The following is a 25000-nucleotide window of genomic DNA, read 5'->3' as shown; positions in this document are numbered from 1 at the left end:
TTCACTTATACGCTATTACTATCTATAATATTGAACTCTACTATTTACCCCTTCCCTTTTCTATCTGAACAATTATACCCCGACTTTCGCATAGAAGAGAACTATTTTTAACTTACATTTCTTACTGGCTATGCTTCCAAAGTACTTTTTACGTAACTCTCTTTTGCATCATTATCCTCTATATTACACAGGTGACCAAAACAACATATAATGCATCTTTCCTTACCGGCTTCCGTATCATTCTGCCCTTCTGTGACTTGACATCCAAATGATATCCGTAACTATCTCCAGCATTATTATCTTTCATATATTCCATGAGTGCTTCCACGAATGATCACATCTACATCTTTTTCTTTTATAATTTTACTCCTTTCTCTTTCCCTTACCCAGCTATCTCATCATTCTATCATTGTGTTCTGCATCTGCTTTATTACTTTGCGTGTCCTTCGCTTCCATTAATTCCACACAGCAGCGGAAACTAAAGGGTAAAGGAGAGAGAGAGAGAGAGATCACCAGTATAATTCACTAGGTATCGGCATTAATTACACATATTTATCTCCACAGCGCCATTCTTTCACACGAGTTCTCATTACATGCCTGATAGATACATGCACGCGGGTCCACAGTATTAAAATGGGATACAAAAAAGAACCGGTCTATCGGCGGTGACTGATTAATAAATGTTGGGATTTAAAAAGCCATGAACTAGGAATTTAAACAGAGAAAACTGCTGATATTCGGACAGATACAATCATACATATTTAGTCTCCCACGGATATATTTGTCATGTTAAAAACGAACATATTACTGGGAACATATGAGAGAGAGAGAGAGAGAGAGAGAGAGAGAGAGAGAGAGAGAGAGAGAGAGAGAGAGAGAGAGAGAGAGAGAGAGAGAGAGAGAGAGAGAGAGAGAGAGAGAGAGAGAGAGAGAGAGAGAGAGAGAGAGAGAGAGAGAGAGAGAGAGAGAGAGAGAGAGAGAGAGAGAGAGACCATCAGAGAGAGAGAGCAACTAAATTTCCAAATTATGTTTTAGAAATGATTATTATAAAAAGAAATAATTTATGAGAGAGAGAGAGAGAGAGAGAGAGAGAGAGAGAGAGAGAGAGAGAGAGAGAGAGAGAGAGAGAGAGAGAGAGAGAGAGAGAGAGAGAGAGAGAGAGAGAGAGAGAGAGAGAGAGAGAGAGAGAGAGAGAGAGAGAGAGAGAGAAATGCATTTTCCTCCCCTCTTTCCTTTACGCGTCGGGTTTGATGTTAGAAATACGTCTTTAAACTGACTGACACGAGACTCGGAGGTGAATTTTCAGACTTTTTGTTTCTTCCTGGTCAGGAGGAGGAAGAGGAGGAGGAGGAGGAGGAGCAGTAGCAGTAGCAGTAGCAGTAGTAGTAGTAATAGTAATATCAGTCGTAGTAGTAGTAGTAGTAATATCAGTCGTAGTAGTAGTAGTAATATAGTAGTAGTAATGATATATGTAGTCAAGTTCCACACGACTGTAGCATAATTAGTAAGTACATATTTATTAGTTTTAAATATACACAATTACAATCATACACGTTCAATCTCTCGCCCTAAACACACACACACACACACACACACACACACACACACACACACACACACACACACACACACACACACATACACACTCGCATCCAGAGGCAAAGTGAAATACAAATACACAAAGAAAAAATACAATAACAAAAAGCTGCTTCACTAAATAAAAATTGTAGCACTTCCTATACGAAAGCAAAAAAATCCGATACTTTCGAAGAAAAAATATTCGTGCAAAAATAGGAGAAAAATGAACGGCTAACGAAAGGATTAAAGAAAAAAATGAAAAGAGAAAAGTAAGAAAAAGAAAAAAAATGTGAAACAGCAACGTGATTCATATTTGTAGTTTTTCCTTTTTTCTTGTGTAAAAAATATTGCCCTCTCTTCAAAAGAAGGAAAAAAAGACGCAACAGGGGAAAAGACATGCGATACAAAAGTGTGATAATATAGGTGGACAAAGAGACATGGATTATAGGAGTGTAAAAGTATAAAGGAAATATGAAGCAAGTAATTGGATGAAGCAATGGTAAAAAGTCTTGATAAAAAGTGAAGAATATGACCAGAGAGAGAGAGAGAGAGAGAGAGAGCAATGGTAATATCCCGCAGGCGAGATATCAACAATCTAGCCGGGCCGGGGATACAACTGGAGGGGAAAACGCTACCCCTTCAAGACTCCATCTCCATTCTTGGAGTGGAGTTCGACGCGGGACTCTCCTTCACCAACCATGCTAAAAAAATATCAAAAAATGCAGCATGGAAACTCAGCCGTGTACGACGCATCTCCCATCTACTTGACGCTAAAGGGACTGAGGTGCTCTACAAGGCACAAGTACGCCCCCTCATATAGTACTCCCCCCTCGCCTGGTCCTCCTGCCCTCCATCCTACCTTGCAACGCTGGATCGTGTCCAGGCCAGAGCCCAGCGTCTGATACAGCGCACAGGTCCTCAGCACGCGCGTGGCTCCCTGCAACCTCTCCAGGAGCGCAGAGATGTGGCAGGCCTGTGTGTAATGTTCAAGGCACACAACCTAAACACACCCCACCTGGCAGCTCTCAAGCTCCCCGCGCCCCCAATCCCCATACACTCCACCCGAGCAGCACTCCACAGACAGGAACAAGTGGCTGTACCCTTCTCCAGGACAGAACACCACTTCCGCTCCTTCCAGCCCCGCTACAGCCGCCTGTGGAACCAGCTTGTTCGCCACACCGACCTCCACCATCGCGCGTCACTTCAAGACTTCAAGCGGGAGGTGAACAGCTGGATTAGGACTTCTAGGCAGTAATTCAAAGTGTCTTGAATGTAGCTATAGATAGATGAAGCTTAAAACCTTCAACTTTAGCACAATCTTCTGTAAGCCCTGTTTAAAAAAATAAATAAATAAATAAAAACATAAATAGAGAGAGAGAGAGAGAGAGAGAAAGAGAAAGAGAGAGAGACAGACAGACAGAGACAGACAAACAGAGGCAGACACAGACAGACAGAAAAACAGAGAGACATATTCGGACAGAACTTAAACAGAAACGTAGAGCACACCAACCAACTATACACACACACACACACACACACACACACACACACACACACACACACACACACACACACACACAAAGAAAACGTACTAATGGCTTTCAATCCGAATAACGACTCGGGAAATGTCAAGTCTATCGAGGAGCCCTTAAGGGGGAAGAGCATGATCATTCTCTCTTTCTCTTCCCCTTTTTTTATCTTACTCTTTTTCTCTTTCTCTTTCTTTCTCTATCCTCTACTTTCTGTTCGTTCTTTCACTCTGTTCTTTCTCTATTTGTTCTTTTCCTTCTTTTTCTTTGTTGTTCTTTTCTCTCTTTTTTTCTGTTCTTTCTCTTCCTTCTCTTTTCGTTCTATGTTTCTCTTCTTCCTCTTTGCTATTTCCCTATATGTTCTCTTTCTCTTCATTCTCTTGCTGTTCTTCTATCTATTTTCTCTTTCTCTTCCTCCTCTTCCTTTTTCTCTTTCTCCTCCTCACTATTTTTTCCTCTTTTTTCTGGTTTTTAGGCTCATTTTCGTCTCCGTATACCTACTCATGGGACTCATTTACCCTCCTCTCCCTCCTCCTCCTCCTCTTTTTCTCCAATATCTCTTCCTCAAGCCAGTTCTCCCTCGCTTATCGCTGCTGCTTTTTCTTCTCTTTTCGCCGCCTCGTCCTCCTTCATAATCTTCCTTCTTGGTATTCCTCTGCCTCGGAGCCAATAATCTCTTCATCTTCTGCTCTCTCGCCTGCTTTGTTGTTATTATTACGTCGAGGGCGAGACATTAATTTGCAACATTCTTTTAATTATTACTAGCATTGTTGTTTCTTGTAGTAGTTGTTGTTTTTATTTATCATTTGAACTGCGAATAGGATTATTTTTATCGGAATTCGTATTATTAGTTGATTTTTTTGTTTGTTTTTCTTGTTTTTGCGGTTTTTTCCTGTTTTTTGCTGTTTTTTTTGTTTTCTTTTTTTTGCGTTTTTTTTGTTTTTTGCAGTTTTTTCCAGTTTTTTCCACTTCTTTTGCTATTTTTTTCTGTTTTCTGTTTTTCGCGGGTTCTTTGTTTTTTGCTGTTTTTTCCAGTTTTTTCCACTTTTTTTGTAGTTTTTTGCTGTTTTTGCTGTTTTTTGCCGTTTCTTCCTGTTTTTTGCTGTTTTTTCCAGTTTTTTCCACTTTTTCCACTTTTTTTGCTGTTTTTTGCCGTTTCTTCCTGTTTTTGTTGTTTTTCCAGTTTTTTGCTGTTTTTACTGTTTTTTTCAGTTTTTTGCTGTTTTTGTCGTCCTCATTGACACACCAATTACATTTTTTTAGTTGTGTGTCTGTCTTCCGAGTTTGTATTTCTGTTTCCCTCGTGAGCTTGACCAATTAATTTAGACTTAACTCATGAAAGACTGATGCTGACAGGAGTAAAATATATAAATACATCATCAGTCCGTCGCCTCCCTCTCTCCCTCTCTGTCCGTACCTGTTCAATATGAGGGCGATAACCAATTAACAAACGCTGACGCAGATAAGTCCCAAGCACGAACGTTAATCTTCCAAAGTGTCAACAAACAGGTCAGATGAATAATAAAAACTCCGACTACGAAATAAATGAAAAAAGAAACCCACCACGCCAGACCAGGAGGAATATGAAAAGGGGAAAATAAAAAAAAACTTCAAAGAGCTTCCACAAAATCGTGTACTCTATCAGGCTAAGTTAAGAGTTGAAGCAATCAGGAAAGTTGAAGCGGAAACCGAAAAAAAAGAATAAAAATATACTTCTGAAGAAATAAAAATGAACTCTCCCCTTGCGTCTTGTGAGAAAAAAATAGAAGCCTCGGTATTTCTGGTTTTATTTGAGGTTTAGTTGTACCTTCAGAGTATCTTTTTAATCTTGGCCTCGGTGTCGCCTTCCAAGCCACTCTTTGGACCATCCCCGGAGTTGTTGTTTTTTTACGAAGTTTCCCCTTCAATATACAACCCTTTATACGTTTTTTTTTTTTTTCATCCCCTCGTACTCCTGGTGTTCTCCGTTTCTTTGGCTCGGAGTACGAAAGCCGCGTCTTGCATTTCAACTTTTCCCGATAATAAAAGAAAAAACTCACCACTTTTTCCTCGACCCTTCCTCCGTTTTCCTTGCATGAACTCACTCTCACTCTCTCTTCCCAGGCACGACTTAAGAATTTGGGAGGAGGAAAAAAAAAGAACACACACACAAAGGAAAATAATTGCTGGAGCTAAACTTGGCGTGGAAAATTAAAAAGTCTTTCATAAACTTCGGGAAAAAAAGACTGGCTCGGCAAGACCTTCTGACATGAGTAAACAGGCAAGGAAAAAAGAAGTTTATAAAAGATATTCACACGCCTACCAAAGAATGATTTACGGTTTTATTCTACTGTGTTAAGTCTACTTCTCCTCCTCATTCTCCTCCTCCTCCTTCTTCTCTTCCTCCTTCTCCTCCTCTTCCTCCTCCTTCTCCTGCTGCTCCTCCTCTATTTGCTTTAATCTTGTTGCTGGCATCATTTGTGGTAGTATGTTATTCTCTCTCTCTCTCTCTCTCTCTCTCTCTCTCTCTCTCTCTCTCTCTCCTCAAATTTCCAGCAGTAGCAGGGTTCACTTTGTTTGGCAATAACTTAGACTTAATTTATGGACGCAATTGTACCTTTCACAGAAGTGTTCTGAGAGAGAGAGAGAGAGAGAGAGAGAGAGAGAGAGAATGTATAGATACAGAAAGATATAACACGAGCACACACACACAAGTACAGACATGACACCCACACACACTACACACACACACACACACACACACACACACACACACATACGGACCAGCAAACGTTAAGAAAACATAAAAGGCAACATCAGAAACACATCAAAATATAAACTCTTATTCCGCAAAAACGAAAACAAAAAAAAGAAAATACTGAACAGGCTCAAAGGAAAGAAAACTCCCGCAAGACTTTTTTTTGTAGTGGCGAGTATTTTTTTTCCGTGTGTGTGTGTGTGTGTGTGTGTGTGTGTGTGTGTGTGTGTGTGTGCCCTCGTGCGTGACATCAAAAACCCTTTACATGCTGAAATTAATAAAAAAAAAGAACAGAAAACAGCCTTCCGGGAAATAATTAATCATGTCATTACCTTTGTCAAATAGGCTTTAATATTCCTTTTATCTGCTTTTCGACGAGCCACCACTGACAACAAAGATAATTACGATAAGCCAGCATTCCTCTCTAACGAATAATTTGCATATTTTCACTCGCCCTGCTGAATAAAACAAAATAATGAAGTTAATAAAAAGCTAAAAATCCTCTTAGGCATTATATCCCTTTCAAACACTGCCACACAGTCACTCCTAAGTAGATATAATCGAAAAGGCTTAAGCTAATAAATCTATGATGTTCTTTATTTTATAATGAGCTAAATAATATAACAGTTTACTTATACATAAAAAATACAAATAGGAGTTGTGAAAATTATAAAAACATGAATAAAATACGAAAAAAAAGGAAAAGAAATATGAATTGTAAGTATGAATGGAAAAAAAAACATTCGAAGGTAAATAAAAGAAAGGTCAGATTGGCTAAACACACTAAAAAGTAAATTAGAGAAAGGTAAAATTAGGTCACTAGGAGAATAAACTGTGATCATATTTCGATGACTTTCAAGGCAGGATACTGGTCTTCCGCGGGGCTCTTTGCTACCCCCCCCCCCCTTCCACTCCACCCCCCAACACCTGGCAGACTCCATAATTAGCAATCTCACAAGCCCCTGACCTCAAAAAGCCAGCCCCGTCGTGTTAATTACACCTTCAATTAACTACGAGAACAGGACGCGTATCACACGAGTACCGGAAAGTGTGTTTTTGTCATGTGCTAAATCAGAGTTCACTTTTCAGCCTTAAGCCTCGAGTAAATTAGTCCATGAATATAATTTGCAGCCTGGTTATTCTTTTTCCCTTCACAAAATGGTTTCCACTTCAAATGGACATGTTTAGTTAATGGCCGTGATGGAGTAATTATCAGGTGGAAACTAATTTAATATCACATGGAATGAGTTTAATGCTCGGCAAAAGCATAAACTCAGCCTGCAAAATGTGATGCTACGCTGTGGTGGTGCTCGGTGATGGCGCACGGACACGCAGCAAGGCAATGGCAGTTAACGTGTATAACAGGCAGTGAAAAGCCGACCCACAGAACAGGAGAGTTTGGCAGACTTAATTACAGGCGCTGCGTTTTACCATAAGAGCAGTATAATAGGCAGTGAAAGGCCGAGCCACAGAATAGGCTTGGCAGACTTCATTACAGGCGCTGCGTTCTACCATAAAAGCAGAGAGAGATTCAGACTGCTGCTGCAATGGACTTTTTTTTTTTTTTTTTTTTTTTTTTTTTACAGCTACGGAGACAGTTCAAGGGCGTAATGAAAAAAATAAAAAAAGGCCCGCTACTTACTGCTCCAGAACAGAGGTTAAAGGAGTGTTCAAAATCAGAGGTCAATTTCGGGAGGAGAGGTGTCCTGATACCCTCCTCTTCAAAGAGTTCAAGTCATAGGCAGGAGGAAATACAGATGAAGGAAGATTGTTCCAGAGTTTACCAGCGTGAAGGATGAAAGAATGAAGATGCTGGTTAACTCTTGCATAAGGGGTTTGGATAGTATAGGGATGAGCATGAGTAGAAAGTATTTTGCAGCGGGGCCGCGGGAGGAGGGGAGGCATGCAGTTAGCAAGTTCAGAAGAGCAGTCAGTATGAAAATATCGATAGAAGATAGAGGGGCAACATGGCGGCGGAATTTGAGAGGTAGAAGACTATCAGTATGAGGAGGAGAGCTGATGAGACGAAGAGGCTTTGATTCCACTCTGTCAAGGAGAGCTGTGTGAGTGAACCCCCCTCCACACATGAGATGCATACTCCATACGAGGGCGGACAAGGCCCCTGTAAATGGACAGCAATTGTGCGGGGGAGAACTGGCGGAGACGGTACAGAACGCCCAGCCTTGAGAAAGCTGATTTAGTAAGAGATGAGATATGAAGTTTCCAGTTGAGATTTTGAGTTAAGGATAGGCCGAGGATGTTTAGTGTTGAGAAAGGTGATAGCTGGGTGTTGTCAAAGAATAGGGGATAGTTGTTTGGATGATTGTGTCGAGTGGATAGGTGGATAAACTGTGTTTTTGAGGCATTGAAGGGCACCAGGTTCCTCTTGCCCCAATCGGAAATAATAGTAAGGTCTGAGGCTAAGCGTTCTGCAGCCTCCAGCCTTGAGTCGTTAAGTTCCTGTAGTGTGGGTCTTCTATTAAAAGAAGTTGAGTAATGCAGAGTGGAATCATCGGCGTAGGAATGGATAGCACAGTTCGTTTTGGAAAGATCATCATCAAAGAACAACAGAAAGAGAGTGGGAGATAGGACAGAACCCTGTGGGACACCACTGTTAACAGGTTTAGGGGAAGAACAGTGACCGTCTACCACAGCAGAAATAGAACGGTCAGAAAGGAAACTGGAGATAAAGGTACAGAGAGAAGGATAGAAACCGTAGGAAGGTGGTTTGGAAAGCAAAGATTTGTGCCAGACCCTATCAAAAGCTTTTGATATGTCCAGCGCAATAGCAGTTACACTGCAAAACATTAGCTATTGTAGTACATGCTTCCTGTCAACAGAAGAGTAATAACATCGGCACAACAGGGTCACTCAGAACACGTTTACCTCCATGCAGGTTATCAAATATCGCAAGTAATTATTAGCCGAAAGCGTAACACGAGTTGTTTAATATTTTACACTAAGCTGTACTCTCCCGTCATAGCCTGCCAATCCTTGGTGATGGCGCACTGAACACTGGGCAGCAAAATACACAAAACTACGATTGTCTCTTCCCAGCAGATAATCAAGGAAGACTAAAAATTAAGGTGACTGTGAAAGCGAAAAGAGGGAGATGAAGGAATATACTATCAAAGGTGTGTAGCAAAGACTGAAGATAAAGGTGACTATGGAACATATAGCTTAAAACAAAGGAGGAAGTCAATTCAAACTGTAGGCGATTGATTAGAACGAAAACTTTAAAATCATAGAAAACCAATAAACACAAAATTACAGAATGCTTAAGGAGTAAAGTGAGTTACATGAATCCAAGTTAAATGCGAAACGTAGCAAATGATTAGAGTGTATTTCTATCTTTCACCCGAGTTATTTTCGTCTTTCAAGCTGAATAAATGGCCAAGAATAAATGGCGCCACTATAAAAATTGCCTGCGCCATGACGGGCTTGGGCCGACCACCAGGCCCTGAAGAAAGGCTACCGGTGTAGACGTTTCAGGATACTCCCCCTAGACATGACTCCCGGAGTCTCATGACCCAGTCAACTGAAACTAGTTCGATAGCACTTCCCAGTCAACTGAAACTGGTTTCATATGACTCCCCATCAGGTTGAAGTGACTCACATTATTGGATGAAAAAGATTTATTGATGTTGACTCCCATACAAAAACTAATCAGTAATCACACTACAGTACATTAATGTCTCCCATCCAAAAGCTAATCACTAATCATGTGCACATTACACACGAATAACTACATTAAAATGGTTGCCTGCTTTATTGTCGAGGTACACTGACTCGTTTACTACTTCTCTGCATTTCGGCCTGTGTATATGCCATGTGTGCATAGAACCGAACTTTGCCCACACACATACATTCACATGGAACATGTTGGCTGCTGCTAACATCTCTGTTGTTGTTCCCCACACTTTATTCTGACGCATTGATTCAACTTTGATGTTTACAGTGCTGGCAATGAAATCACATATCAAGCTTCTGACAACGTCTTGTTGGTCCTCTTCTCCAGTGATGGCATATGACAGCGTGTGACAGCACAATGTCGAGCTGGTATTGGCGATCCTTAATCACTCGAAGGAAGCGAACTTCTGCAATCATATGTAAAATTATTAAACTATAGGCCATTACACCATTTCGCTTTTCGTTTCTACACGAATAGACTACTCACCTGTTAAATCTCTCCTGTTCGGCTTATGGACAAGTTTTAGACAGTCGTCTTGGAAAACGAATGCCCGACACTTCCTTCAAAAATTTGCTTTTTTCCCCTTGTCGTTTCCGACATGCACTGGATATTTTTTTAACCGCAGAAACTCTTCCACCTCGTCCATTTCAATAGAAAACTCCATGGTGTAAATGCGTCGATGAGCCGCGTTTATGTGTAGCAAGGAAGTGCCTGATAAGGCCGTGGTGAGCTGCACAGGTGTTTCACCAGTAAAGTATATAGAAAACGGGAAGCGAAACGTCAAACACTCTAGTTAGATTCAGAAACACCAAAAAACTTCAAACAAGGTTCATTCGACTACTGAGTCATTTCAAACGGGTGGGGAGTCGTCTGAAACCAGTTTCAAGTGACGGGGAGTCGACTGAACTTAGTTTCATCTGACTGGGGGAGTCTTCTGAAACAGGGAGTAATTTCAAACGGCTACACCGGTGCGAAAAAAAGAATGAAAAGAACTCAAATCTGCTTGACCAAAATTAAAAGGTGTTAAAAGCCTGCATGTCTGTATTACACGCACCGGAAAAATAAAGATGAGCGAACACAGACGGACAAGAGTTTTCCGGCGGGTAATTTCAACTTTGGGGATTTTTCTCGAAAGTGTTGAAAAAGCGAGACGATATTTTTCGGACGCCGCGACTTTAAAAGAAAAAAAACTTGCCCGGATCTACTTTATACTTACTTGGGCGCCTCCGGGAGTCTTGCGCCGTGGGGGAGGAATTTGCACGTACCTTCCTGCAAAAGAAAAAAAGTCAACATTAGAAAAATTAATATCCATCTTCCTGAAGTAAAAAAATAAAAAAAAGAAGAGGTAGACTTATTTAAAAACATGCACGAAATTACATCTAAAAAACAAAACAAAAGCGACGAAATGTATAAAGAAAAAGGGTTAGGTTTTCATGAACAATCAAAATTCATATAAATGCCTTCCAATTCTTTCTTCCGTCATTTTTTTTCTTTTATTTTTGACAACTTTTCATGAGGGCAAAGCCAGGTGTACTCTCCGCTCCACCCCCCCCCCCCCCCACACACACACACCTGCTCATAACGAAGTAATCCACTCACACCTGGCTCCTCCGCGCACAGGAAATCCTTTAACCCCGCGCTAAGAAAACTAATCACTGAAATATTGTTTGGAGATGAACACGGAAGAGAATAAGATGTGGAGCTTCAGACATCTATATTTCCCTTCATCCTTTAGACATCATTTCTCTCCTTCCCCACCTCCCGTTTTCTAATATTCCTCAGGTCTTGTTCCCCTTTCCTCCCCTTTGTGTAGTTTCTGGCATATCTTTCCTTTCATCCCTTAGATAAGTATTTTATATTTCATCAAACGAAGAGAAGAATGCGAGGCGATCTAATAGAAGTGTTAAAATGTCAAAGGATTCAGTGATATTAAGAAGTGTTTTTTTTCCAACCAGCAACTAACTAAAGATACATTACTCGTAAATAACGTTTAGTTCTTTTTCGAATACTGGTCCTTGTCCGCTTTTATCGCGGTTAGTGGGTGATATATACAATTTTTCCCCTTTTTCTTTCTTTCTTTTCCTTCCTTTTCTATCCCTCTTCACGTTTTATTCCCTTTCCTTTCCCCTTGTGTAACTTCTGATATCTTTTCCCTTCGTCTCCTTGATCCCGTTTTTTTCCCTTTTTCTCCCCCTTACAAGTCTTATTCCCCTCAACATATGTATCCCTTCATCCCTTCGCTTCAACTTTTCCCCTTTTTCACGCTTATCAACCGTTATCAAGTCTTATTCCTCTTTCTTTTCCTTTAATTCCTTCCCTCCCTTCCTCCCACGAATACCTTGCTCATTATTTTACTGGTTTTACGTAGTTTTCTTATTTTGTTCACTGTGCCTCGGCTGAATATCTATCTTTTCGTGATTTTCTGTTTTCGTAATTCTCTTCTCTCACCTCTATTTTCTTCCCCGGGTCAGCTGGTTTATGCAGTATTGTTTTCCTCCCCGGGCAGAGTTTCCTTCATAAGCTTAATTTTTCTTTTACCTCAACTTTCTTTTTTCTTGCACTTCTTCTTTTTCCTCACTTTTAATAGCAGCAAGGAGTGGGTTTTTTTATGGCTGAACAAAAAAATATACTTCTTTCGTTTCTACACAACATTCTTTATAAACTAACGAGTCAAATCATTATTTCTTCCATTTTTTTTTCTTTTTATATATATTCTACCTCACCATTATGTTCTCCTTGCACCGTATCCATCTCTTTTTCTTACATCTTTCTCTTTTCTATTCATTAGTCCTGTAAACCACTTCTGACCTTTTTCCTTTTTCCTTTTGTTCTTTTCTTTTGACATATTTTCCCTTACCACACCTCAGTTATCCTTGCACCCATAGCTTCCACCCTTTTTTTCTTACTTTTTTTTTTATCTTGTAAGCCACATCATTTTTTCCTTACTCTACCTCATCATCATGTTCTCCTCGCATCCTAACCACCACCTCTTTTCTTTCCTACAGTGGGGGGCGCGGTGATCCCTGGCCCCTCGGAGGTGTACGTGGAGACTGGCTCGCGTTTGCTTCTCACCTGCTGGGTCCAAGCGCCTCCCCGCCCCCCCGGCCCCATCACCTGGCTGCACGACCAGGAGCCCATCCACGCCAACGGAGGCAGGTGAGTGTGGGGCGAGGAAACAAGTACAGAAAAAAGTGAGGAAAACAGAGACTGAAGTGACTACCAGGAATGTGAATAAGCGAAGGGAAGTGGGAGGTAAAAAAGTAAAAAATAAACGGAGTTGATATGCCTGAAGTGACTGCCAGGGATGTGACTTAGTGATGGATGGAAAGTTAAAGGGTAAAAGGAAGAAGGCGAGACGGAAAAAGAAAAAAAAAGAGTAGTAGAGATGCCTGAAGTGTCTACCATGAATGTGGAAGGTTAGTGTGGGAGGGAAAGATAGAAATGTGAGTAGATATGCCTGAAGTAACTACGTGAGGGAAGTGACAGTCTGACAGAAGGGAAGCGAGAGAGAAAGAATAGAATGCGAGAGAGAAAGGGATTAAAAAAGTGAGGAGTAATTACCAGGAACGATAAATAACTACCAGGGATGTGACTATCTGATGGAAGGGAAACGACACGGAAAAAAAGGCAAAAAGGTGAGGAAGTAGAGACAACAGAATTGATTTTTAGGGATGAGAGGACCTAATGGAAGGGAAGTGTGCGGGAAACAAGTAAAAATAGTGACAGTAGAGATGCATGAAGTGACTAAGTGGGGAAACTGACTCTGATGGAAGGAAAGTGAGAGGGAAAAGTGAGTAAAAATGCTTTAACTGACTACCCGAGGGAAATGACTACCTGATGAGAAATATCTGAGGGAATATTAATAACTCTGCAGGTGAGATGATGTGGAAGGTACGTACATATGAGAAAAGTTGTGGTAAGTTAGCGGAGATCAAGTAAGTAAGTGGGCGGTGCGTGGGGAGTAGCGGGAATGTAAAAAAAAATGAGAATAAAAGAAATGAAGATTGAGAGATGAAGCTGAAGAAATGCAACGAGGGATATGGATGCCATGTAGAAGCAGTAGAAGTAGTAGATGGTAAAAGAGGAGAAGTAGAAGAAGGTAGAAAGGAGGGAAGTGGTGGAAGGTGAAAAAGTGAAAGAAAATGAAGTAACAAGAGAAATTAAAAGCCAAGCTGAAGTAACGCAACGGGGAGTGTGGATGTTATGTAGTAGTAGAAGTAGAAGAAATAGAAGATAGAAGAAGAGAAGCAGAGGATAGTTGAATGGAAGGAAGTAGAAGGTGAAAAGTAAAAGTTAAAGAAAGAGGATAAACAATAAGGCTGAGATAGAAAACAATAGAAGAATGAAAGGAAAAAAAACAAAGACTAGTACATTTGACGCGTGTTTGTGCGTCAGAAAAGAAAATAACATAAAACAAAACAATAAAACGGGATATCAAAGGAAAGAAAACACGTAAACGAACAACTAGAGAAAAGAAAACAACATCAAAGAAAACAATAAACAAAATCACAAAAGAAAAAAAGAAAACACGTGCACGAATAACTGAGGAGACACGTGACGAGGAGCAGGTTAAGGTGAGCGGCCAGGCAGGTGCGCGGCTAATCACGTGCAGCTTAGGGAGAAAGTGGCGACAGGTAAATGTGAGAACCGTTCCCCAGGTGAAACCCAGGTGTTGTTTCCGCAGGTGAGGCAGTCAGGTGAGGAGGAGGAGGAGGAGGAGGAGGAGGAGGAGGAGGAGGAGGAGGAACAGGAGGAGGTGGTGAGCTGAGGAGAGGAGAGGAGAGGAAAGGGGAGAAGAGAAGAAAAGAGAAGAGAAGAGAAAAGAAAAAAGAAAAGAAGAGAAGAGGAGAGGAGAGGAGAGGAGAGGAGGATAAGGACGAGGAGGAGGACTACGAAAAGATTAAAAAACTAAGGGAAAAGAAAAATAACGAAGAAAAACATGGAAGATCAGAGCGAAGAAAGGGAAGGGCAAGCCATTTTTAAATCACACAAAACGAGGAAAGTTGGAAAGTCGGTGAAGAACAAAGGTTAAAGCGCGTAATCTTGGAGCTGACGGGGAAGCCAAAAGGATTATCAGTCTGCTGCTACGAAAATTATATATATAAACTTAATCTGAGAAGAGACTGGGTGGAGAAAATCATACGAGTCAAGAAAGCCATAAGAAAGTTGGGTTTAAGGGGATGACGAGCAGGGTAAAAGATATATTAAGGATGAAACGAAAGGGTTGGCAGGAGTTGGGTTAAGAGGAAAATGAAGACTCAAGAAAGATAATCAGCCAAGCGTGAGAAGGAGGAGAAGGAAGGTAGCACTGAAGTAAAGGAGTCAGGTAAAGAGTTAGTTAAAGTAGTCAGTCAGGTAAGTTTCCCCTTGTCGAACTGAAAGGAAAGACTCAATATTCAAAGTGAAGGGTGATGGAGCGAGACACTAGGCAGGAGGAGAAGGAAGAGGTGGCCGAAATATGAGTAGGTTCGAAAACAAAAGACAAACAAAACACTGGTACCAGCTACGGAAGGAAGGAAGAATCAGACCTCGAGAAGAAAAGTTTGTCTCCGTAAAGTGCTTGAAATACCGAACACTCAAATTATTTACTTATCAAAACTACACGTTGAACTTTCCTCCACAGATAGTTTGACATCCACATTAGCCCCTTCAGCTAGGCCCCGAAAAAAATAACTTATATGTAACACAAAAGCACAGAACAATCAACCCGCTCAACAAAAAACCTTGGAACTAATGATTACAATGAATAGAGGAATAAAACACGAAAAGAAAATAAGAAAGGGACCCCCAATAAAGCTTATCAAACGCTGAACAAAAGGATAAAAGAGTCCAGCACTTAAGAAAACCCGAGTGAGGGATAACTTTTGCTCGGGGCAGGAGAAGGAAGGAAGGACGGGGCGGAAGGAGGTTGGGTTGTTTTCATTCATAATAAGGCAGAGAAAAATGTGCGTCTGTTTGCTCTTAGGCGGAGCGGCGGGCGGGAGGAGAGAAGTTTGCTTTTAGGGCTTAAGGAGGCAGAGGGGAGAGTTTGGCTTTAAGGTGAAGCATAATAGACAAAGTTGGCTTACAGGGCGCGTCTCTTGAGCAGCTTTGAGTGTACCTCGATGCTCCCCAACACACGGAGAGGAGGAGAATGGGAAGGAAAGGACAAGTAAGAGGAGGAGCGGAAAAGTCGATAGGGGAAGGAATATGGAGACGCGAGTGAAGAGAAGGGGGAGAGTACGTGAAGAGGGGTGAAAGGAGGGAGAAAAAGAAGAGGGGAGAGTAGACTAATGCATAGAGGAAAGAATACGGAAACAAAAGGAGTGGAGAGAAGGGTGAGAGTAGGTGCAGAGGAGAGGAAGGAAAAAGAAAGGAGAGGAAAGAAATGGTTAGGGGTAGGAGAGAAGACGGCGGGGAAGGGGATTTGAACGGCTAAGTAGAGAAAGAATAGAGGGAGGAGAGAGGGAAGGAAGAGGACGTTAGATTTTAGCGTAAAACATGGGAAGGAGGAGGAGGAGGAGGAGGAAGAGGAGGGGGAAGGAAAGTTAAGAATAGATAGAAAGGAGGAGGAGGAGGAGGTGGAAAGGGACGGGATGAAGGTGGAAGAAGAGAATGGGAGAGGAAGGGGAGAGGGAGGGTGAGGCAGAGAGTACGAAGAGTGTAAAATTTTTAGAAAGACAGAGGTTACAGGGAGGGCAAGGGAGGGGAGGGGGAGGGGAGGGGCACGAGGGGGGTGACATCCCGAAAATTACTTAATCAACGGCCGGGGAAGGAAAGGCCGCATGCAGATGAAACGCCGCGTAAAATTTTCTACATGTATAAAAAAAGCCCTTCCCGAGCGTTGACCGTGACAGAAAATAAATGAGTAAAAAATTATATAACGCGCTAAAAAAAGTAATAGTGGAGTAACGCCACGTAACGTTTTTTACAACATTCATATAAAAAAAGGGCGAGCCGTCCCCGTGACAGGAAATAAATGAATAAAAAATTGAATGGATCAAAAAATGGAAAGTCAAAGATAAAAATATAAAAAAAAACTAGCTCACATTACTGATATTATTAATGATATTATTACTATTATTATTATTATTATTATTATTATTATTATTATTATTATTATTATTATTATTATTATTATTATTATTATTATTATTATTATTATTATTATTATTATTATTATTATTATTATTATTTAGCATTACCCATTTGAAACAACTAAGGATCCTAAGACAAAAAGACAATAGGAAATGTAACATAAGGCAACAGAATAAGACATACGATTAAGACAACAGGATCAGACAAAAGACAAGGCCATTGAATAAGACACTGAAACAACAGGAAATATATCGGACAATAGAAAAGACATGAAAGAAAATAATAATAAGAATAGAATAAGGTAAAAGACAAAAGGATAAGACAATAAGACAAGAGAGAATTAAAAAGGTGTGTTATGGTCTTAAAATGTTTGATACGAGGCGTTTCATCCCTCAGCTCCATCACCAGGGCGACGCTACACGACGATCGAGCAGCGGGCGAGAAAATACAAAACTCAAGAGCCAAGAGCAGGACGTGACCCTCTTTGACCTAGATCCAGCAGGAAAAGGTTGAAGTACAAGCCGACACACGACAATTTTTGAACTACAATCATATTCAGATAAAAACTAAATTGTAATCTTCGTTAATCACATTCGGTATCCTCGTCTGTCATATAAATTTTGGGGAATTATCATCTGACACAGGATATACATGAATGATTTTTTTATAATAGCTGTGTGGCGATAGATTCCTGTTCCATTTAAACAACTTTGTCGCCACTGAAGGGATAAAGGATCAAGGAAGGTGCAGAGGAGAGGAAAAGGTTGGAAAGTTTCGTTTAGTCGGCGCAACATCTGTGGTCATATGCCGGAGAGACAGAAGGAGAAGGAATTACAGAAGGGAACAGATCCCAGGAGACGGGACACAACCCCCGATTAATACCTGGTATCCATTCACTGCTGGGTGGACAGGGGCGTATGTTATCGGAAAAGCCGCCCAATTTTTTCCATGCAGAGGAGAGGAAGGAGCAACAGTTTCTATGGCGGAAAGTGAGAGTAAAAGACAAGAGAGCCCTTGACCTAAAGACACACTGAGGTATAAGAGAAAGCATGATCACGTTGTTTTTGTCCCTCCCTTCTTTTACTCTTCTTCATACTTTGCTGCCAAGCCTTATTTTTCATATCTTAGTCTGTTCAAAGAAAGGACTCGGTCTGGTTCTTTATATATTTTTTTTCTTTATTTTTTCTTGATATCCATGTCTGCTCATGTAGGAGACTCTGTTTAGGTCTATATCAGTTTATTCTACTTTTCATTGAGGCTCTTTCATGGACATATAAATCTGGGTACACTCGCCTGACTAAGAGGTACGTTCCGTCACTCTAAGCCCCATGACACCATTCCTTTATGAGTGACGCGACGTACACCGTAACAGACGCCGCCGTGGGCACGAAGGCGGCGGCGGGATAAATGACAACTCTCGGCGCGATATAACGTGTGCGAGCCAATTAGTCACGTCCAATTAGACAGCTGTGCCGGGCCATTACCGGGGATGCTCCAAGACGCGTCGATTAAGCGTCTGACACACACCTGCCGCTTATCTCAGCATCAAGACAAACTGCATGAACGTGGCCCCGCATGACAAGGCAACCAGACCATCAAGACACGCACAGAGCTCCCCGATTCTCGTTAAAGATGGCGAATTCGTGAAAAGTCTTAACCGGTGGATCGACAAGAGAAAAAAACAAGAATGACAAAGAGAAAAGAAATGAACTACATGAACGTGGCCCCACATGACAAGGACACCAGACCGTCAAGGCGCACGCACAGAGCTCTTCGATTCTTGTTAAGGATGGCGAATTCGTGAAAAATCTTAACCGACGGATCGATAAGAGAAAATGAACGAGAATGACAAAGAGAAAACAATCGGTCGTGAAAATTAACTGCAAGAACGTGGCCCCGCATGACAAGAGGCCAACCAGAACATCATGGCAAAATCGGTGCTCCTCATTGCTCGTTGAAGATGGTGAAGGCATTAGAAATATTCACAGGTGTATCGATAAGAAAAAAGTAATGCGTTGAATAGGCAGCAGTGAAAAACAATGAACTAAAAAAAAATGCAAATGGAGAGGTTGTAAAAGGTGCCACGGAGAGATCCATTAATATGACAAACATCAATAAGTGAGTAAATATGATTCAATAAATATGAACAAATATTGAATAAACAAAACGACTAGTAAAAAAACTGCCCAAGGTGTGTTAAAAGTGCAAATGGAGAAAGGTTGTAAGAGGTGCCACGGCGTGATAAATTAATATGACAAACATCAATAAGTGAATAAATATGATTACATAAATATGAAGAAATATTAAATAAACAAAAAGACAAATAAAAAGGAAAACTGCGCCAGGTGTGTTAAGGTGTATTATTCTACTGCAATTACCTGTCGCTAAGTTTCGTCCGGGAAAAAGAAGCGAGCATCATTATGTAGCCAGGTGCAGTTTACTTTCTTTCACCTGTTTTAAACGCGTCTGCCTTGCCCTGAAGACTTTTCCTTTTACCCCTTTATTTTACATTTTCTTCACTTTTAATATACAACCACTGATTTTTTTCTATGATATTCTTTAATTTGAACCATTTATCTATCTTATTTTTAGATCACATCCTTGCAAAACTATTAATAAACTTTCCGACCTTTATCGCTACTTTATTCACGCAATGACGCACTTTTCTTTCCTTTCTTTATTAACTTCGTGACAAATTTACTTCCATGACATATTTTATTCCAGCCATTCGTTCCTTCCTTAAACTACGCTTATTTTGTTTTCTATATTATTACTTCTTTGACGATATATTCCTCCCAGGACAACGCCTTCTCTTTAAACCATTCCTTTCTTCTTTGTTATGACTTCGTATGCCTTTCCTTTTTCAAAACTCTAAACAATATTTCTTTGTATTTATACCTATGACCCAATGACGTCAGTAGCTTGTCTCTCTTTACTGTTTGTGTTACGGTTTCCTTCACAACAGACAACTTTCTTTTGAGGCATTCCTTTCTTCAACATTCTCAGGAGATACGCTGTTTTTCTTTGTAGTTCTTTGAATATAACTTCCTTCACAATGAGGAATACTGCGACCTAGAATTCCAACCTTTTTTACGATTAATAATTTTGCTGTACCTGAATAGAGAGGATGAAGTGAGTAATTTTCTTTGCAACATTCCTTTCTACCTTGTTTTGATATGGCAGACTCCTCATTTCTCTCGCGTTTCCATTGTTGGCGGTTTTCTCATAATGAAGACTTTTGCGGCCGAGGAGAAGTCTAAGCACGATTTTTTTCTTTACTCTTCGTCCAGTACATCAAGAGTGACAGGGGGGGAAAATCGAGGGCGAAGGTCACTCCCTCTTCCCCCTCGCCTTCCCATCGTCATCCATCCTTAGCCACAGCATTATCGACGGTTCAGAAAGGCGTTCCATCTTCTACTAGGCCTCAGTTCTCCCTCTTACTCCCTCTACTTCTCTACATCGTTATCACCCACCACTTGACCTGTTTTCTTTTTCTTATTATTTTTCTTCTTCTCTTTATCCTCCTCCTTTTTCTACGTATTCCCTCCCTTCTCTCTTTTTCCTCCTCTTCCTCTTTCTCCTTCTCCTCCTCCTTCTTCACTTCTTTCTTTCTTCTCCTCTTCCTCCTTTACATCGTTATCAGTAACTTCTTTTTTTTGTTTTTATATATTTTCTTCGTCTCAATTCACAGTATTTTTTTTTATTCTCATGTCACAAGTTCCATGATTTCTACTGCTTCTTCTTTTCTTTCTTCTTATTATTATTCCTCGTCCTCCTCCTCTTCCTCCTCCTCCTCCTCCTCCTCCTCTTACATCCTCCTCCTCCTCCTCCTCCTCCTCCTTTGCCTTCACCTCTCTCTTCAATATCTTAAGATTTATTTTGCTCCAATAAATTATCCGCGTGTGTAATATTCTCGCGTGGCTCCCGGATGTTGGTCGTGTGTGAATTTTTCTTTTCGTAATATATCGCACGGTAATTGCGGCAGAGAGTGAACGATAGCGCGGCAGATGTATGATAAAAGTAGGCCAAATTAAATCATTATGTACACACACGATATAAGGCACGCAGAATATTCTTAAAACGAACCAAAATAAACTTAATATAATAATAGCAAAGTAAATAAACGTTAAAAAAATATCGTGAAAATTAACAAAACGCCACAATTCAGGACAATATACAAGTTAACCGTAAGTAAAAGACGAAACAGAAGAAAGAGAAAAGGAAAATGACGAGAAAACAATACAACAAGACAATAAAACAGAAAATAACAAGAGAAAACAAGAAATAAAGCAGACAGTGAATGAAAACAAGATAATCATGATGAAAAGACGAACAAGAGGGAGGAGAAGAGGAAAACGAGAAAGGAAAAGGCAAGGAACACAACAAAAAAGACAATACTACAGAAAATAACAAAAGAAAACAACAAAAAACAAGGTGGACAGTGAGTGAAAAGTGAAAGAAAACAAAAAACACAAAAGAAAACCTAACAAAATAAAAAAAAAGACCATAAAACAAAGAGAAAACAATAAAAAAGAAATAAAGTGGACCGTGAATGAAAAACGAGAGAAAAGGAAAACGACAAGAGAAAACGCAAAGAAAAACAACAAAACGAGACAATAACAGAAAATAACAAAACAACTAAAAAAAAACAAGAAATAAAACGGACCGTGAATGAAAGACGAAAGAAAAGGAAAACGACAAGAGAAAACGCAAAAACAACAACAAAACAGAAAATAAAAACAACAAAACAACAAAAAAACAAGAAATAAAGTGGACCGTGAATGAAAAACGAGGGAAAATTAAAACGACAAAAGAAAACGCAAAGAAAAACAACAAAACGAGACAATAAAACAGAAAATAGCACAACAAAACAAAACAAAAAGTGGAGCGTAAATGACTGCGTCTCCCCCAACACCTGCCCGCTTATTCACAGGTAGGAAAGTGGAGAGGCTGCCTCCGTCACCCTGGGAATCACCTGCTAATGAACTTATATCCCTAGCGAGGCCGCGGCTTATCAAACACCTGGCGCTCACCTGAAAATTTATTAAGTTATAAAATATGAGACGTGATTACATACGGGTGGGGGTGAGGAGGAGGAGGAGGAGGAGGAGGAGGAGGAAAACATAAATAAGAAGAGGAAAGGAAGAAGATACTAAAATAAAAATGGTACTGCTGTATTGTAGTATTAATATATTTTTAAAGATAAATATTTTGTTTCCTACTAAATTAACTCTCTCTCTCTCTCTCTCTCTCTCTCTCTCTCTCTCTCTCTCTCTCTCTCTCTCTCTCTCTCTCTCTCTCTCTCTCTCTCTCTCGTTCTAATAAAAGTTTCATGTAATAATTGCTGGAGAGAGAGAGAGAGAGAGAGAGAAAACGAAGTAAGAGCATGAGAAAGCGAAGGAGAGAGGGGGAGAAAAGGAAGTCATATTAGGAAGGAAGACAAAGAGAAGTAATAAAAGTAAATGAAGGAAGGGCAGTAAGCAGGAAAGCGAAAGAGATAGTTAGGAGCAAAATGAGAACTGTACGCACATACACATACACACGCACACACAAGACTACACACACGTAGATCACAATAACAAAAAAATAACAAAAAAAGACAATAACTCCACAATTTACACATTACTTCAACGATAAAATGACAGCAAAGCATTTCATATATAACCAAGACAACACGTGACAACAGAACATGATACCAAACCTTGATTACCACACACACACAGATCGCAATAACAAAAAATTACAAAAAAGACAATAACTCCACAATTTACGCATTACTTCAATGATAAAATGACAGCAAAGCATCTCATATATAACCAAGACAACACGTGACAATAGAACATGTGATACCAAACCTTGATTATATCGAAAAATAAATATTATCAAACAGCATTTCACTTGTTCATTTCTACCTTTACATTTTCTGAAACTAACACATAAACAATAACAGGAAAATAATAAGTATCTTTGCCTTTTAATCTTTCAAGTTTCCCTTTCACAACACGAGTCACAGAAATAGAAATGATAGCAAACTCTAAACAAAACCTAAAAAAAAAAAAATAGTAAGACGCTGTAAACATTTGTATTATTTTTTTTTTGTCAAGGCGAGCGAACAATTTCCTCGAAGAACGAAACAATATTGCCGCCAAAGAAACCGCCACTTATGAAAAGGTAGAAAAACCGCCACTTATGAAAAGGTAGAAAAACCGCCACTTATGAAAAGGCAGAAAAACGTCACCTTTCTTGTCGCACGTGGGAAGAATTGAATGGCTATGCTTATTTTTTTTTTTTGGGGGGGGGGGCTTATCTGTTCTCTAGCGGTCTGTCTATCAACATGTCACTTTCAATCTCTCTCTCTCTCTCTCTCTCTCTCTCTCTCTCTCTCTCTCTCTCTCTCTCTCTGGACTCAATTCCAGCTCTCCAGCATTCCCATTCCTCTCCGGCCGACGGTTTCCCTTTCAAAGCATTACAGTCCATAGCGTAGTCTGACCGGCACTCTGTCATACCCTTTCTTTCGCTTTTATTCACCTGCGCCATTCATCTCCACCTGGGCCTCTCTACCTGGGCCTTCTCCCTTACCTATGTACTCCTGCCTGTCCCCTTCCTAAAGCCTCCTGTCCTATCCATCTGACTTCATATCTTCCTTCCTCTAGTCCCTTTCCCTTTCTCCTGCAACTACTTTCCTCTCCCTCACTGTTTCCTTCCTTTCTCCCTTTCTGTTCCTCCTATTCATCAATTCACTACCCTCTCATCCTTTTCCTTTTCATCTATTCACTTACTCGTTTTCCTTCCTCCCCTTAGTACAGTCCCCTTCAATACCATCTTTCTCCTTCTCCTCCTCCCTTTTATGTCCCCTTCTTCCCTTCCCTTTCAACTGGTTCTCCCATTTTCCTTTTTCGTCCCATACTGTTCCCTCTCCTTCTCCACCCCCTTTCTATTTTCCCTCCCTCTTTCCTCCCCCTACCTGTCCTTTCCCTTTATTATTCCTCTCTCCCACTTGTCTTTTCCCTTCCTATCCCATTCCTCCTACATGCTACCTCCCCTTCCCCTCCCCTCTCCTCTCCTCCTCTCACCTGTTATCTCCTTTCCCTATATCCCCTCTCTATTCCCCCTATGGCTTGTGACAGGTGTACAAACATGTGGCGTCAGTTCAGGTATATTCCTTTTTATTTATTTCATGAATCCTCGAGTGCTGAGCTTTATTCATTGCGCTCCATTCACGCTCTTGTTTAATGCATAGAGTGTTTTGAGCCTTATGAGTTTATTGCATTTATCTCCCAGCATCTCGTCTGCTTTTATCTGGGTCATGTGAGGGTAGGTTATTTATTTCTACTATTGTTTGCAGAATTTTTTATATGTATTTCAAGTGTTTGTTTATATTCTATCACTTTCTACTCATCTCGTTGCCTTTTTCTCTTCGTATCTACTTTTTTTCCATATTTATTTCAAGCGTTTATTTATATTTCATCATTCCGGACACATCTCGTTACCTTTTTTTTCTCTTTATATCTACTTTTTCATATTTATTTCAAGTGTTTATTAATATTTTATCATTTCCCATTCATCTCTTTGCCTTTATAACTTCTATATCTACTTTCAATAATATAGCATCTCATTTATGTTATATTTCCTTGCAGTATTCAGTTCCTCATCCTTTCTTCCTCACTACTGCATTTGCTGGAGTCTTATCCCATTATCTTGCTTGTTTGGCTTCGCTCCACACATTATGATGCATTAATATTAACGATCATGTTTAAACTATTTCTCTTTTACCCTCTCGTTTGCTTACTCGTCTATTTCTCGTAACGTTTCCCTTTTCCATTTAACAAGCTCCAATTTCATCCCAGCCTGCAATATGGCGTCGTTCACTGCTTCAAAAAACACTTAATTTACTTTAGTTTCCCTTGTGTATCTTTGTTTTCAGGTGCTAAGCTTACACTGTCTTGTCTGTATTTGCAAAGCTATAAGTTCTCGCGGAGGGATGGCGCCCTTCCCTTAGTTTGCCTTCTTTACCGCCATTGTTTTCCTTTGTGAGTTGCGGCGCTCACTTATTTAGCAAACCTCTATCTTCATCATCCATAAAACACTATCGTATTAGCTTTCGTCGAGGTGCAAAGTGCCTCTATTAGTTTCCCTTATTTATTCAAGACATTTTTTTCCCTTTCCCCATCATAGTGTTTATTATTGTGTAAAGCTAAGTTAATCGTGTGGACAGTGGTATGGTAAGTTCTTGTTGAAGTTGAAAAGCCATTCCATTTATATTTTTATTTAGTTATTATTCCACTTATATTTATTTACTTCCGTCATCCTTTCCCCGCGTGCATTGTGGTGTTCACTTAAGCAAAACTGTTTTCATCGCGTTTACATTGTTATCGTAACTTCTCGCGG

At 40.2% G+C, this 25000-nt stretch overlaps 1 protein-coding gene across 1 annotated transcript in view; it reads left to right on the top strand.

Moving 5' to 3' along the window:
* The window catches only part of LOC126980628 (hemicentin-1-like), a 163710-nt gene that overhangs the window by 94495 nt on the left and 44215 nt on the right, over positions 1 to 25000 (top strand). Inside the window, exon 5 of the mRNA XM_050830731.1 lies at positions 12541 to 12691. Coding sequence (XP_050686688.1) covers positions 12541 to 12691 — 151 coding nt within the window. The remainder of the gene's footprint in view (positions 1 to 12540; positions 12692 to 25000) is intronic.

The sequence above is a fragment of the Eriocheir sinensis genome, chromosome 44 (genome assembly GCF_024679095.1).
Source record: "Eriocheir sinensis breed Jianghai 21 chromosome 44, ASM2467909v1, whole genome shotgun sequence".
Lineage (NCBI taxonomy): Eukaryota > Metazoa > Arthropoda > Malacostraca > Decapoda > Varunidae > Eriocheir > Eriocheir sinensis.
This window is presented reverse-complemented; position numbering and strand designations above follow the sequence as displayed.